The following is a 14,426-nucleotide window of genomic DNA, read 5'->3' as shown; positions in this document are numbered from 1 at the left end:
CTGAACTCAACTTGCCATTTTTCTACCCACCTGATTAGTCCACTGATATCTTCCTGCAGTCTACTCCATTCTTCTTCATTATTACCTTACAGGGTCATTTCTTCTGCATCATCTGCAAGCTTCTTAATCATATCCTCTGGATGCAAGTCCAAATCATTGATATATACCATAAAAAATAACAGACCTAGTCCTGAGCCCTGCAGAACTCCACTGGAAACAGCCTTCCAGTCACAATAACATCACTCTTTGCTTTCTGTGTCTGATCCAATTTGGGATCCATCTTGCTACTTTGCCTTGGTTCCCATGGGCTTTTACTTTTACAATTAGCTTGCCATGAGGGTCTCATCAAAAACTTTCTAAAATCCATATGGACTACATCAAATGCATTACCCTCATCAACCTTCCTTGTTACTACCTCAAAAAGTAACTCACACTAGTCAGACAAGACCATTCCTTAACAAATCCATGCTAATTGCCTTTGATTAATTTTCTAAATGAAGATTCATCCTGTCCCTCAGAATTTTTCCAATAACTTTCCCACCACCGAGGTTAGGCTGACTGGCCTATAATTATTCGGTTTATCCCTTTCTCCATTTTTAAACAAAGGTGCAAAGTTGGCTGTCCTCCAGTCCTCTAGCACCACAGAGAGAATTGAAAAATGGTCAGGGCCTCTGCTTTTTGTTTTCTTGCTTCCTTTAACATTGTGTCCAAGCCTGGGGATCTGATCCAAGTTCAGATGTTCAACCTCTTAATACTTCTTCTCTCACCATGTTAATTTAATCTAACGTTTCACACTTCCCCTCCCTGATCGCAATGTCTGGTTGTCCCTCTCTTTTGTGAAAACAGGCGTAAAGTATTCATTAAGAACCACAGAATGTCATCCAGCTCCAACAACACCCAAGAAGTTTAACAACATCCAAGGCAAAGCATCCCACTTAAACATTCACTCCCTCCAAAACCAACACACAGTGTGTAGCACATAAAAGATGCATCGCAGCACTCAGCAAGCCTCCTTCAACAGTATCTTCCAAACCCAGGAACTTTACCACCTGGATCGACAAGGGCAGCAGATGCATGGGAACACCACCACCTGCAAGTTCCCCCCCCAAGCTACACACCATCCTGACTTGGAACTATGTCGCTATTCCTTCACTGACGCTGGGGCAAAATCCTGGAACTCCCTTCCTAACAGCACCATGGGTGTACCTACACCACATAGGCTGCAGCAGTTCAAGAATGCAGCTCACATGGGCAACTAAGGATGGGCAACAAATGCTGGCCTAGCCAGTGATGCCCAAATCCCCTGAAAGAATAAAGTTAAAAAAAACAGGTATTGCTGAAAAAAAGACATGTTGTCAAAACTTTTTGTCTTGCACTCATCAGGACAATTCACATGAATACCAAATGTAATGGGAACAACAATTTAGTCTGCATCAAAAGAAAGTGCTGATTGGTTGACAAGTGAACTCTGATTTATAGAGGTGTTGCCATCAAGAATGTACCAGTTAACTGATGACTGACAGTTAACTGTCAAGCTTTGTTTAAATTCAAACCAGGCAGGTTGACTCTGATTGGGCTAGGCATTGCCTTGGGGGATGAACCAGAGAATGGCTGTTGCCTATTTTGTTTAGTTGAAAAAGGCGCAGTGTGTGGATATGTTCTTTCTGTCTGGAAAAGACAGGGCTCTGTGTATTAAGATATGTAGCTTCTTGAACATGTACGTGAGCCACACTATGAGCCACTATGGATAATCTAAATTGGTTGTCAGTATAATTCTTACCACAACAAAAACAGAATTACCTGGAAAAACTCAGCAGGTCTGGCAGCATCGGCGGAGAAGAAATCAGTTAACGTTTCGAGCCTTCATGGCCCTTCGGCAGAACTGAAGCATAGTTAGAAGAAGGGAGATTTCTCCCTTCTTCTAACTATGCTTCAGTTCTGCCGAAGGGCCATGAAGGCTCGAAACGTTAACTGATTTCTTCTCCGCCGATGCTGCCAGACCTGCTGAGTTTTTCCAGGTAATTCTGTTTTTGTTTTGGATTTCCAGCATCCGCAGTAGCTTTTAGCTTTTTGTTTTAATTCTTACCACACTCAGGATTGTTTAGCAAATGTTGTCCAATCGCAGAATCCCATCTAATGCTGGGCACTATATTTTGCGTTTTTCAAGAATGGGCTGGTTGGGTACAGTCAGTACCTTGCCTGTTGCGAACAGCTGAAGGGACATGCTGTTTGTTATGATCAGCCAATGTTTGGGACATACAGCCTAGCATCACACCAGCACTGAAATTCATATGCTTCATTACTCATTTGTGTGATCGGCAGAACATCTTTTTGGCTTGACAGCAGCATCCTGCTTCAGGTCAACACAATTCATGTTGCTACTGCATGGTAGCAGCAACAGCTAGCTTCATCTGTTGTTCAAATTTTTGAGATACCTTACCCTTCCAGGGTAATCTGAGGTTGCCTGGACACTTTTCAGGAAAGGAAGAGCCAGCCTTAGGCCCAGTCATAAGTTTGCATGATATGCAGCTAGCAATGATCAGATCAGGGTAGCCATTATCTCACAGGATGGCTTTAATGTGCCCTATTTCATCATCAAGCTTGCATGATGAGCAAATGGCTCAGGCCCTATTTACGAGGTTGCCAATAAAGCCAATCTTACAGCATGTGGAACTGTATAAATCCCAACATGTATCTTAACGATTGAAGATAAGCTTCTGGTAGATGGTAAAGCTTCTTTTTGCATTTATAAAAAATCTTTGGGTTTTCTTGACTTTTACTTGTCCATATGTCCTCTTTTAGCTTTCCTAATTATCTTTTTAATGCACTTTACATACTCCTGTACGTTTCCCACTGAGCCCACCGTTTCTGTCATAAGCTTCCTTTTTTTCTCTTTATCCTTTCCCTTAAGCCTTTTGACATCCAGCAGTTCTAGATTTGTCCGTGCACACTTTTTAAGGAACATACTTGCTCTGAACCTTCATTAACTCTTTCCTGAACGTCTCCCACTGATCTGATTTACTGATCAAGGTCAAGGTATTGATTTACCTTTAAGTAGCTGTTTCCTGTCTATTTTAGCTAAATCATCTCTCAACTTAGTAAAATTAGCATTTCACCCAATTAAGAACATTTATTCCTGATCTATTTTTGTCTTTTTCCATAACTACCCTAAATCGAGTTGAACTATTATCACTTCCTCTACCTGACTTTGATCCTTATTTTCCAAGCAGTTTGTGGCTTCCTTATTCCTCCTATCAAAATGCACCACTTTACACTTAACCTCATTGAAATTTATTTGAAAATTGCACACACATTCTGAAAGTTCATTTCTGAATATTAACTATACCTCCATCCAGAAGTGCTGAAAACGTACTTTGACTCAATCATGGAATACCACTTCCCACCTTTTGCCAGTCTGAGTAGCTAGTTTTAAGTCGTACTTTGTTTTTTGTTTTGTAGCCATTTTGCTAGCCACTCAGTAACTAGTCCTCTAACTTCACATGCTTTGACATTAGTCAAGGCCAAGGCCAAACTTAGCAAAATAATTTTGAAAATTCAAATCTATTGCATTTATATTGCCCTTGTCTACTGTTACTTTTTCAAAGAATTCAATAAATTGACTGGAGAGAAGGGAAGCATTTAATAAAGGTATAAAACATTCTTTGTTAAATAATGTAGATGAGTATTATGGATTAAGTATGAATGTATATTAATAACTGGCTAAAAGGGAAAAACTATGTGAATAGACCTGATCAGCTAAAAAAATGCCTCATGGGATTTTTTAAGAGGTTGTAAATATACTTTTCAAAAACACCAAGGCAGCAGGATAAGAGGACAACGGTTCAGCAGCTTTAAAGGTGAATTTAGAACAGATGATGGCACATTTCAAAAAGGGTGATTGATAATTTGAATAAGTTTTGAACAAGTTTTGAAGAAGAGCTGTTGAGATTTGGGCAATGACTCACTAAGCAACAATTAAATGTTACAATGTGCAAGTTTGGAATTCTGGAACTGAGAGATCAAATGGGCAGAAGGGTCTGCCAAGCCTATTTTCTGACTACTAACTGCATGATTTCAATTAACTCAAATTGCTTAGCCATCCAAAATAACTGTGTTTTCAAAAGTGAAAAACTTGATATTTACCTGTTAGAGAACGAATATAACAAAGATGATTCAGGTTTTTTGAGGTACCAAATCAGATCAGAGATCAATAAAAAGGGATACGTCATTTTTCAGAAGAGGGCATCCAACCAATCAAATTATGAGCAGTGATTATGCAGGTTAGGCATGTTCTCACTGAAGGCTGAGGGGTGATGGGATTACTGTTTTTAAAACGCTAAACTCATAATCTAGATGATGACAAGCTGTTTCACCCAACCCATAACAGCAGAATGAGAAGATGGCCCTGTGTTTAAAGTGCATGTAAAGTGTCAGTAGTGAATTGCTGAACCACCAGATTGGATGGATTTCTTTCCAAAAATATTATTTTGGAAAACAGTAAATGAGTAATCTGAGACATGAAATATGGTACATATATATGTTTGAAACAAAAAAAATAACTTTAGACCTTTCCACCACTGGGGTTTCCCTTGAATCTTGGGTCTGCTGTAAACTAATTGAGAGAGATTGATTGCCATTGTTGAGTCATGTAGTTACCAGAATGATGGATGGTGAATTAGGTGGATGTTGACATTTTTAAATCTAGCTATTTCTATGTTCCTATTTGTAAACGGACAAAGTAACTTCTGTAGATGAATAATCATCAGATGATTTAAACATAACAACCATGGGCCTCAAGGTTATGCAGAGGAATAACAGATGCAAGTCTGAAATGAATCTCTGCGCTACTTTGGCGAAGGCATTGACTGGTTCAAAATAAATAGATTAACACCACTAATGAAAAAGGAAGTTCAAATTAATACATTAAACATACATGCCTATTATTCCATTGCATAATTTAAAAATTATGAAACTAATCAATGGAATCTGAACCTTCTGAGAAAAGTTTGATATTTTTCAAATGTAAATGTGATCAATTAAAAAAACAATAGTTTCAAATTTTTCATTTGAAGAAAATGTTTACCTGTGCTCCACGATCATTGACTAGCTCAACTGACCACCTCCCTTCGTACTGAATCCACACAAAAATTCCTCCATCAGCATCGCATGTCGCAAGTTTCTGAAATGGTTCATTCCACCGCACAAGTACCACCTAAATATAATCAGCAAAAGTTAAGTACATGAATTAGAGTAATGGGGAAAACAATTAACTATGTTCGAGTTGCAAAATCAGAACCATAAAAGGTTAAAAAATACATTAAGGGATATGATTAAAGGAATTGAAATGTTGACATCTCAGCAATGTACTTTATTAAAAGTTATATCTCCATATCCAGATATCATATTTTGTAAACAGATGCAAAATAACAAAATAATTTAAAATTTCTAAAATATGTTCAGGAGAACTTCCTTGACCAGGAAGGAGGCAATGTTGGATCTGGTTCTCGGGGAATAAGGTAGGCCAAGTGGGGCAGAAACACTTGGGTAAGCTATATTATTGTCACAGGAGGTTTTGATTAGCAATGGAAAAGAACACGGAACAATCTAAAGTAGAATTTGTAAACTGGAAGAAGGCCTACTTTGATGGGATGAGAAGGGATCTAGCAGGGTATAATGGAACCAAAGGTTGATAGGAAAAACTGTATTTGAACAATGGGTGATCTTTAAGGAGATGTTTCAGGTACAGGCTAGGTGCATTCCTAGGTAAGGGAACCAAAGCCAGGGCTACTTTGATGATGTGGGAGATTACAAAAATTAACAGGCACTTGGAGAGGTTTCAATTAATTGAGGAGAGCCAGCATGGATTTGTAAAAGGCAGATCATGTTTGAATAACTTAGCTGAATTTTTTGAAGCAACATGGAAGGTGGTGAAGGGAATGCAATAAATGTGGTCTTTTTGATTTTTAGAAAACATTTGAAAAAATACCACATTAAAGGCTGGTTAACAAAATTGAGAATCAAGGAATAGAAGGGTCAGTGTCAGCTTGAAGAAAAAAATTAGCTTAAGGACAGAAAACAGTGAGTTTTGGTAAATAATTGTTTTACAGCGGGAGGATGATAGACACTGTCACTCCCCAAGAGTCAGTGCTGCTGCTTTTTAATTTATATAATGACTTGGATATTACAATACAAAAAGTTGCAAAATTTCTTAAAGATACCAAACTTGGAGGCGTGGGAAACAGTGAGGATGATACTGATCAACTGCATAATAGGCTAGCAGAGAACCGGCAAATGATATTTAACACAGAGAGGGGTTAGATGATGCATTTTGGCAGAAGGGACGGAGAGAGGCAATATAGACTTAATGACACAGTTCTAGAATGTGCAGGGACAGATGGACCAAGGTATCCACGTGCACAGATCTTTGATGGTTGCAGGACATACTGAGACAGTAGTTGGCAAAACATATAGGATCTTGGACTTGATAGAGACATTAAGTACAAAAGCAGTGAAGTACTGCATCCTATTCTGGTCACCACACTTTAGGAAGGATGTGGAGGTCTTTGAGAAATGCAGACATTTACCACAATCGTCCTAGGATGAGGGATTTCAGCTACAATATGCAAAAAAAGGTACAATTACATTGCTCAGTAGGGGCCACCAACTAGTGAGAAAGATGTAGAACAGGCTTATCCAACCTTTTTGCATAGGGGCCACATTTCAATTTTTCTCATACTTGTGGGGGGGGGCCGATAGGCAAATTTTGGGAAGATAACATTTGGCACATTAAGCATGAATTTCAAAAAAGAAGTCTGACATATGAAAAGAAACAAATTGCTAAGCAGAAAAAAAATCACAACAATGAATTGATTATTTCTCATCTTTTTTTAAAATTAAGACAACCATTCGAGTGTGAAAGGGTGTGTGTGTTCAGCTGACTCTCAGTCTCAGAGTCAATTACTCACCCTCACCACAGAGTGGGTGAAAGTACCTTTTGGTGTGTGAGAGTAAGGGTAAATGAGAATGCTGGGTTTGGGAGTGAGCCAGGCACACACTCCCCTCCTTCTTGCCACCCCCCTTTCTTGCACCCACACAAGCTCCCTCCCTCCTTCCCCCCTTTACCTGCCCTCACTTGCCCCTCCCACGTGCCCTCCCTCACCCACCCACCCTCACTTCCCCCTCTCACGCGCCTTCCCCCACCCACCCACCCTCACAAACCAAATCAGCTGCGGGGGCAAGGAAGGTATGAGTGGAAGAGAGTCCTGAAGTGAGGCCTGAGGCCTAACAGCGCCCAAACGCGGGTGGACACCCAGGGAAATGCTAAGAGTCGGCTGAATGAGGGGAGGAACTGGGAGAACTGGGGGAATGCAGGAGGAATCGTGGGGAACACAGGGAGGAATCGGGGAGAACGTGGGGAGGAAGCAGGGGAACACAGCCGGTGGTGCCAAAGCATTATAAGCCAGGGGTGTGGGGGCAGTGGGGAAGCATGCCCAATTGCCTCCAGAATTGCCAGTGTTCGCTGTTCCTCCAATCACAGCCTGTTCTCTTCCATGTTTGCTGCTGACAGGCTCAGTATCGAACCTATCAGCAGCAAATGCGGGATAGACACATTGGAGGAGCAGTCCCATGCAGAAATCTTCAAACTCACTGACACATTCTACCGGCATTTTCAACAAACGCACCGAGGGCCACATGGAGGGGCTGCGGATTGGACAAACCTAATGTAGAAGAACAAATGGACAAGAAAACTACAGAGAGGTGCAAAAATTATAGAGTAGTTATAATGGGGGACTTTAATTATCTGAATATAGACAGGGATAATAGTAGTGTAAAGGACAGAGAGGGGCAAGAGTTAATGGAGTGTGTTGAGGAGAATTTTCTACAGCAGTATGTTTCTAGTCCAAAGAGAAAGGAGGCACTGCTAGAAGATCTAGTTCTTGGGATTGAGGTGGGCCAAGTGTATCAGGTGGCATCGTATCATATGGTTTAGGTTGCCCATGATATATGGACAAGGAACAATCCAGAGTAGGAATAACTAACTGGGGGAAAGCCAACCTCAATAGGATAAGAGTGATATGGCCCTGATGAATTGGAATCAAAGGTTGGCAGGCAAAACTGGAACGGAAAATGGACTGCTTTTAAAGAAGAGATGGTTTGGGCACAGTCAAGATATACTCCCGCAAAAGGGAAAGTTAGGGCAAACAAATCCAGAGTTCCCTGGATGACAAAGAAATAGAGATTGAAAAGAAGAAGAAAAAGTGCGCTTATGACAGATATCAAGTGGATAATACAACAGAGAACCAGGCTGAATACTGAGGTTCAGAGGGGAATTGAAAAAGCAAATAAAAGAAGCAAAGAGGCTGTGTGAAAAGAGACTGGCTGCCATGAGGCTATGCCCCTTTATTTTTGAAAATATGATTTTTCAACTTTCAACTGACTGGTAATTTTGCAATTTGAAACGAAACAGAACAAACTACCTAAAAATGCAAGGCCACCTTCCAAATTGAAGTTGAAAAACAATCAAACCTTCAGAGACCCATCCAAACTCATCACTGTTTAAGGAAGACACATTAAAATGCAAAGTGCTGGATATTGAAACAATGGCTGTCACAGCCAAACCCACCCAAAAAACCCCTGGAAATACACAGTGGGTGAAGTGTAAAGGCCAGGCTATAGGCACCGCAGAGATATAGAAGAAAGGCTTTAGCAGAAGAGACAAGCTGAAAACTCTCTCTCCCTCTCTCTCTTTGAAAAAAGTGTATTCCCCGGTTCAGATGACAACCTAACTAGAACTCTACCAGCGAACTGAGATCGTGTAATAATTGCAACATCTGCTGCATCTGACCGCATCCACAAAACCAACTAATCCAAATCGACTGCATTGTTTAAAAATCTACACCTCCGAGGCAATCAAAGCACACTTAACTATGTTATTTTCACCTTTTTTTTTTAAATTGGACTCGAACCTTCCTCATTTCTGATATCTGTGTGTATGTTTTTCTTTTCCTCAGGTTTAGTGGTTAATAAATTTGCTCTTTCTTAAACTCAAGAAAACCTTATTTTATTGGTTCCTTGTTGCTCACTGCATAAACAATGAAATACATTTTGATTTGAAAAAGGCACATTATTGTGTAAAATAATTCAGTTCTTTTTGACTGCCTCCCGACTGCCACAACCCAAGAGTTCCCTTCAAGTAATCTTGAATGCATTCATTATTCATGGGACCAACTCAAAAAGTTAATTCAACTTCCTATTCCAGTTGTTCTTCCAAATATTAGATTCTATGCGGGGTTCTTCCATTAGCTTTGGCTATGCGACCTGCCACTCATTCCTTCACTGACTTCACAACTGTGGATGCCTCAGCTCCTTGTTCAGTTTCTCAAGCTAACTCTGCTGACTGCTTTCTGCCACAACGCTCTGTGAGGACCACTGTAGATTTTTACCACCAGCCTTGGGATAGAAGAAATCTTCCAGCTGCCTTTTCCCTCATGAAATCCAAACTGAAATACAACCCTATCCGCATTCCATGTGGTGAACAATGAAGATAGTATTTTCTATGTTTGAAATACAGGCTAGCAACCCACCTGAGATCCTTGGATCTCAATCTGTTTTAAAAAGAGAGGCGAGAGGGGTGGGGGCCGGGAAGGGGCGAGGGCTGGGAGGGGCGGGGCCAGGAGTGACGGGGCCAGAGAGGCGGGAGCCATGGGGAAAGGATGTGTGAATAAATGGCCTTTTTCAGAGCGGCAGGTGGTGACTAGTGGGGTACCGCAAAGATCTGTGCTTGGGTCCCAGTTATTCACAATATATATCAATGTTTTGGATGAGGGAACCAAATGCAATATTTCCAGGTTTACTGACGACACAAAACTAGGTGGGAATGTGAGTGTGAGTGGGATGTTAAGAGGCTTCAAAATGATTTAGACAAGTTGAGTGAGTGGGTGGAGAGAGCGAACGAGAGAGGCGGATGGAGGGAGAGCGAGCAAGAGAGGCGAATGGAGGGAGAGCGAGCGAGAGAGGCGAATGGAGGGAGAGCGAGCGAGAGAGGCGAATGGAGGGACAGCGAGCGAGAGAGGCAGATGGAGGGGGACCGAGCAAGAGGGGCGGATGGAGGGGGAGAGAGCGAGAGGGGCGGATGGAGGGGGAGCGAACAAGAGGGGCGGATGGAGGGGGAGCGAGAGAGAGGGGCGGACGGAGAGCGAGAGAGAGAGAGGGGCGGACGGAGAGCGAGAGAGAGAGAGGGGCGGACGGAGAGCGAGAGAGAGAGAGGGGCGGACGGAGAGCGAGAGAGAGGGGCGGACGGAGAGAGAGAGAGGTGCAGATGAAGGGAGAGAGTGAGACGGATAGAGAGATCGAGAGAGGCAGATGGAGAGAGAGAGGTGGATAGCGGGAGAGAGAGAGGCGGGTGGAGAGAGACAGAGAGAGAGGGGCGGATGGAGGGAGAAGGAGAGAGAGAGAGAGAGGCGGATGGAGAGCAAGAGAGAGAGAGGGAGGGGGCGGATGGAGAGCGAGAGAGAGAGAGACGGATGGAGAGAGAGAGAGAGAAAGAGAGGGGCGGATGGAAAGTGAGAGAGGGATAGGCGGATGGAGAGCAAGAGAGAGAGATAGAGGGAGGCGGATGGAGAGCGAGAAAGAGAGAGAGAGAGGGGGGACGGATGGAGCGCGAGGGAGATAGAGTGGGGGATGGCAAGAGAGAGAGATGGATGGCGAGAAAGAGAGAGGTATGGCAAGAAAGAGAGGGATGGCAAGAAAAAGGGATGGCGAGAGCGATGGCGAAAGAGAGAGGGATGGCGAGAAAGAGAGAGGGATGGCGAGAGAGAGAGATGGCGAGAGAGAGATAGAAATAGATGGCGAGAGATAGAGATAAAGATAGATGGCGAGAGAGAGAGATAAAGAGAGAGGGATGAAGAGAGAGAGAGAAAGTGAGGGATGGCGAGAGAAAAAGAGAAAGAGAAAGAGAGAGGGATAGCGAGAGAAAAAGAGAAAGAGAGAGGGATGGCGAGAGATGGCGAGAGAGAGAGATGGCGAGAGAAAGAGGGATGGCGCGAGAGAGAGGGATGGCGCGAGAGAGGGGGATGGCGCGAGAGAGGGATGGCGCGAGAGAGAAGGATGGCGAGAGAGAGATGGCGAGAGAGAGAGGGATGGCGAGAGAGAGGGATGGCGAGAGAGAGAGGGATGGCGAGAGAGAAAGAGATGGCGAGAGAGAAAGAGATGGCGAGAGAGAAAGAGATGGCGAGAGAGAAAGAGATGGCGAGAGAGAGAGAGATGGCGAGAGAAAAAGAGAAAGAGAGAAGGATGGCGAGAGAGAGAAAGAGAGGGATGGCGAGAGAAAGAGAGGGATGGCGAGAGAGGGATGGCGCGAGAGAGAGAGGGATGGCGCGAGAGAGAAGGATGGCGAGAGAGATGGCGAGAGAGAGAGAGATGGCGAGAGAGATGGCGAGAGAGAGATGGCGAGAGAGAAAGAGATGGCGAGAGAGAAAGAGATGGCGAGAGAGAGAGAGATGGCGAGAGAGAGAGAGATGGCGAGAGAAAAAGAGAAAGAGAGAGGGATGGCGAGAGAGAGAGAAAGAGAGGGATGGCGAGAGAGAGAGAAAGAGAGGGATGGCGAGAGAGAGAGAAAGAGAGGGATGGCGAGAGAGAGAGGGATGGCGCGAGAGAGAGAGGGATGGCGCGAGAGAGAAGGATGGCGAGAGAGAGAGATGGTGAGAGAGAGAGGGATGGCGAGAGAGAGAGGGATGGCGAGAGAGAGAGGGATGGCGAGAGAAAAGAGATGGCGAGAGAGAGAGAGACGGCGAGAGAGAGAGAGAGAGAGATGGCGAGAGAGAGAGCGAGAGAGACGGCGAGAGAGAGAGAGACGGCGAGAGAGAGAGACGGCGAGAGAGAGAGACGGCGAGAGAGAGAGAGACGGCGAGAGAGAGAGAGACGGCGAGAGAGAGAGAGACGGCGAGAGAGAGAGAGACGGCGAGAGAGAGAGAGACGGCGAGAGAGAGAGACACGGCGAGAGAGAGAGACACGGCGAGAGAGAGAGACACGGCGAGAGAGAGAGACACGGCGAGAGAGAGAGACACGGCGAGAGAGAGAGACACGGCGAGAGAGAGAGACACGGCGAGAGAGAGAGACACGGCAAGAGAGAGGGCGAGAGAGAGAGATGGCGAGAGAGAGAGAGATGGTGAGAGAGAGAGAGATGGTGAGAGAGAGGAATGGCGAGAGAGAGGGATGGCGAGAGAAAAAGAGAAAGAGAGAGGGATGGTGAGAGAGGGAGGGATGGCACGAGAGGGATGGCGTGAGGGGGATGGAGAGAGGGGAAGAGAGAGAGGGAGGTTGGGATGGCAAGGGAAAGAGGGATGGTGAGAGAGATGCCAAGAAGGATGACAAGAGACAGAGAACGGTGGCGAGAGAGAGAGAGAGAAGCGGATGGCAAGAGAGAGATTGGATGGCGAGAGAAAGAGGGATGGGATGGCGAGAGAGAGAGGGATGGGATGGCGAGAGAGAGGGGGATGGGTTGGCGAGAGAGAGGGACGGCTAGAGAGAGAGAGACGGCGAGAGAGAGAGAAACGGCGAGAGAGATGGCGAGAGAGATAGAGATGGCGAGAGAGAGAGAGATGGCGAGAGAGAGTAAGATGGCAAGAGAGTGAGAAAGAGAGGGAAGGCGAGAGAAAGAGAGATGGATGGCGAGAGAAAGAGATGGCGAGAGAGAAAGAGATGGCGAGAGAGAAAGAGATGGCGAGAGAGAGAGAGATGGCGAGAGAAAAAGAGAAAGAGAGAAGGATGGCGAGAGAGAGAAAGAGAGGGATGGCGAGAGAAAGAGAGGGATGGCGAGAGAGGGATGGCGCGAGAGAGAGAGGGATGGCGCGAGAGAGAAGGATGGCGAGAGAGATGGCGAGAGAGAGAGAGATGGCGAGAGAGATGGCGAGAGAGAGATGGCGAGAGAGAAAGAGATGGCGAGAGAGAAAGAGATGGCGAGAGAGAGAGAGATGGCGAGAGAGAGAGAGATGGCGAGAGAAAAAGAGAAAGAGAGAGGGATGGCGAGAGAGAGAGAAAGAGAGGGATGGCGAGAGAGAGAGAAAGAGAGGGATGGCGAGAGAGAGAGAAAGAGAGGGATGGCGAGAGAGAGAGGGATGGCGCGAGAGAGAGAGGGATGGCGCGAGAGAGAAGGATGGCGAGAGAGAGAGATGGTGAGAGAGAGAGGGATGGCGAGAGAGAGAGGGATGGCGAGAGAAAAGAGATGGCGAGAGAAAAGAGATGGCGAGAGAGAGAGAGAGACGGCGAGAGAGAGAGAGAGATGGCGAGAGAGAGAGCGAGAGAGACGGCGAGAGAGAGAGAGACGGCGAGAGAGAGAGACGGCGAGAGAGAGAGACGGCGAGAGAGAGAGACGGCGAGAGAGAGAGACGGCGAGAGAGAGAGAGACGGCGAGAGAGAGAGAGACGGCGAGAGAGAGAGAGACGGCGAGAGAGAGAGAGACGGCGAGAGAGAGAGACACGGCGAGAGAGAGAGACACGGCGAGAGAGAGAGACACGGCGAGAGAGAGAGACACGGCGAGAGAGTGACGGTGAGAGAGAGATGGCAAGAGAGAGAGAGACGGCGAGAGAGAGAGAGAGACGGCGAGAGAGAGACGGCGAGAGAGAGAGAGACGGCGAGAGAGAGAGAGACGGCGAGAGAGAGACGGCTAGAGAGGGATGGCGAGAGAGGGAGAGACGGCGAGAGAGATAGAGACGGCGCGAGAGAGAGAAACGGCGAGAGAGACAGCGAGAGAGAGATGGCGAGAGAGAGATGGCGAGAGAGCGAGAGATGGCGAGAGAGAGAGAGATGGCGAGAGAGAGAGATGACGACAGAAAGAGAGATTGCGCGAGAGGGATGGCACGAGAGGGATGGCGAGACAGTGAGGGATGGCGTGAGGGGGATGGAGAGCGGGGAAGAGAGAGAGTGAGGTTGGGATGGCAAGGGAGAGAGGGATGGTGAGAGAGATGCCGAGAAGGATGGCAAGAGACGGAGAAGGGTGGCGAGAGAGAGAGAGGCAAAGGGATGGCAACAGAGAGATGGGATGGCGAGAGAGAGAGATGGGATGGCGAGACAGAGAGGGATGGGATGGCGAGAGAGAGAGGGATGGGATGGCGAGAGAGAGACGGCGAGAGAGAGAGAGAGACGGCGAGAGAGAGAGAGAGACGGCGAGAGAGAGAGAGAGACGGCGAGAGAGAGAGAGACGGCGAGAGAGAGAGACGGCGAGAGAGAGAGAGACGGCGAGAGTGTGAGAGATGGTGAGAGAGTGAGAGACGGCGAGAGAGAGAGAGAAACGGCGAGAGAGAGAGAGAGACGGCGAGAGAGAGAGAGACGGCGAGAGAGAGAGAGACGGCGAGAGAGAAACGGCGAGAGAGAGAGAGACGGCGAGAGAGTGACGGTGAGAGAGAGATGGCAAGAGAGAGAGAGACGGC

General features: G+C 46.0%; 1 protein-coding gene across 4 annotated transcripts in view; it reads right to left on the bottom strand.

The window, feature by feature from the left end:
* The window catches only part of tulp4a (TUB like protein 4a), a 408,102-nt gene that overhangs the window by 289,757 nt on the left and 103,919 nt on the right, over nucleotides 1–14,426 (bottom strand). For all 4 annotated transcript variants that reach the window (XM_078556828.1, XM_078556825.1, XM_078556826.1 and 1 more), the window contains one exon: nucleotides 5,084–5,212. Coding sequence is in view for 2 of the 4 variants with exons in the window: in XM_078556825.1 (XP_078412951.1) it covers nucleotides 5,084–5,212 (129 nt within the window). In the remaining 2 variants the exon portion in view is untranslated. The remainder of the gene's footprint in view (nucleotides 1–5,083; nucleotides 5,213–14,426) is intronic.

This window comes from Cetorhinus maximus, chromosome 14 (assembly GCF_964194155.1).
Source record: "Cetorhinus maximus chromosome 14, sCetMax3.hap1.1, whole genome shotgun sequence".
Lineage (NCBI taxonomy): Eukaryota > Metazoa > Chordata > Chondrichthyes > Lamniformes > Cetorhinidae > Cetorhinus > Cetorhinus maximus.
This window is presented reverse-complemented; position numbering and strand designations above follow the sequence as displayed.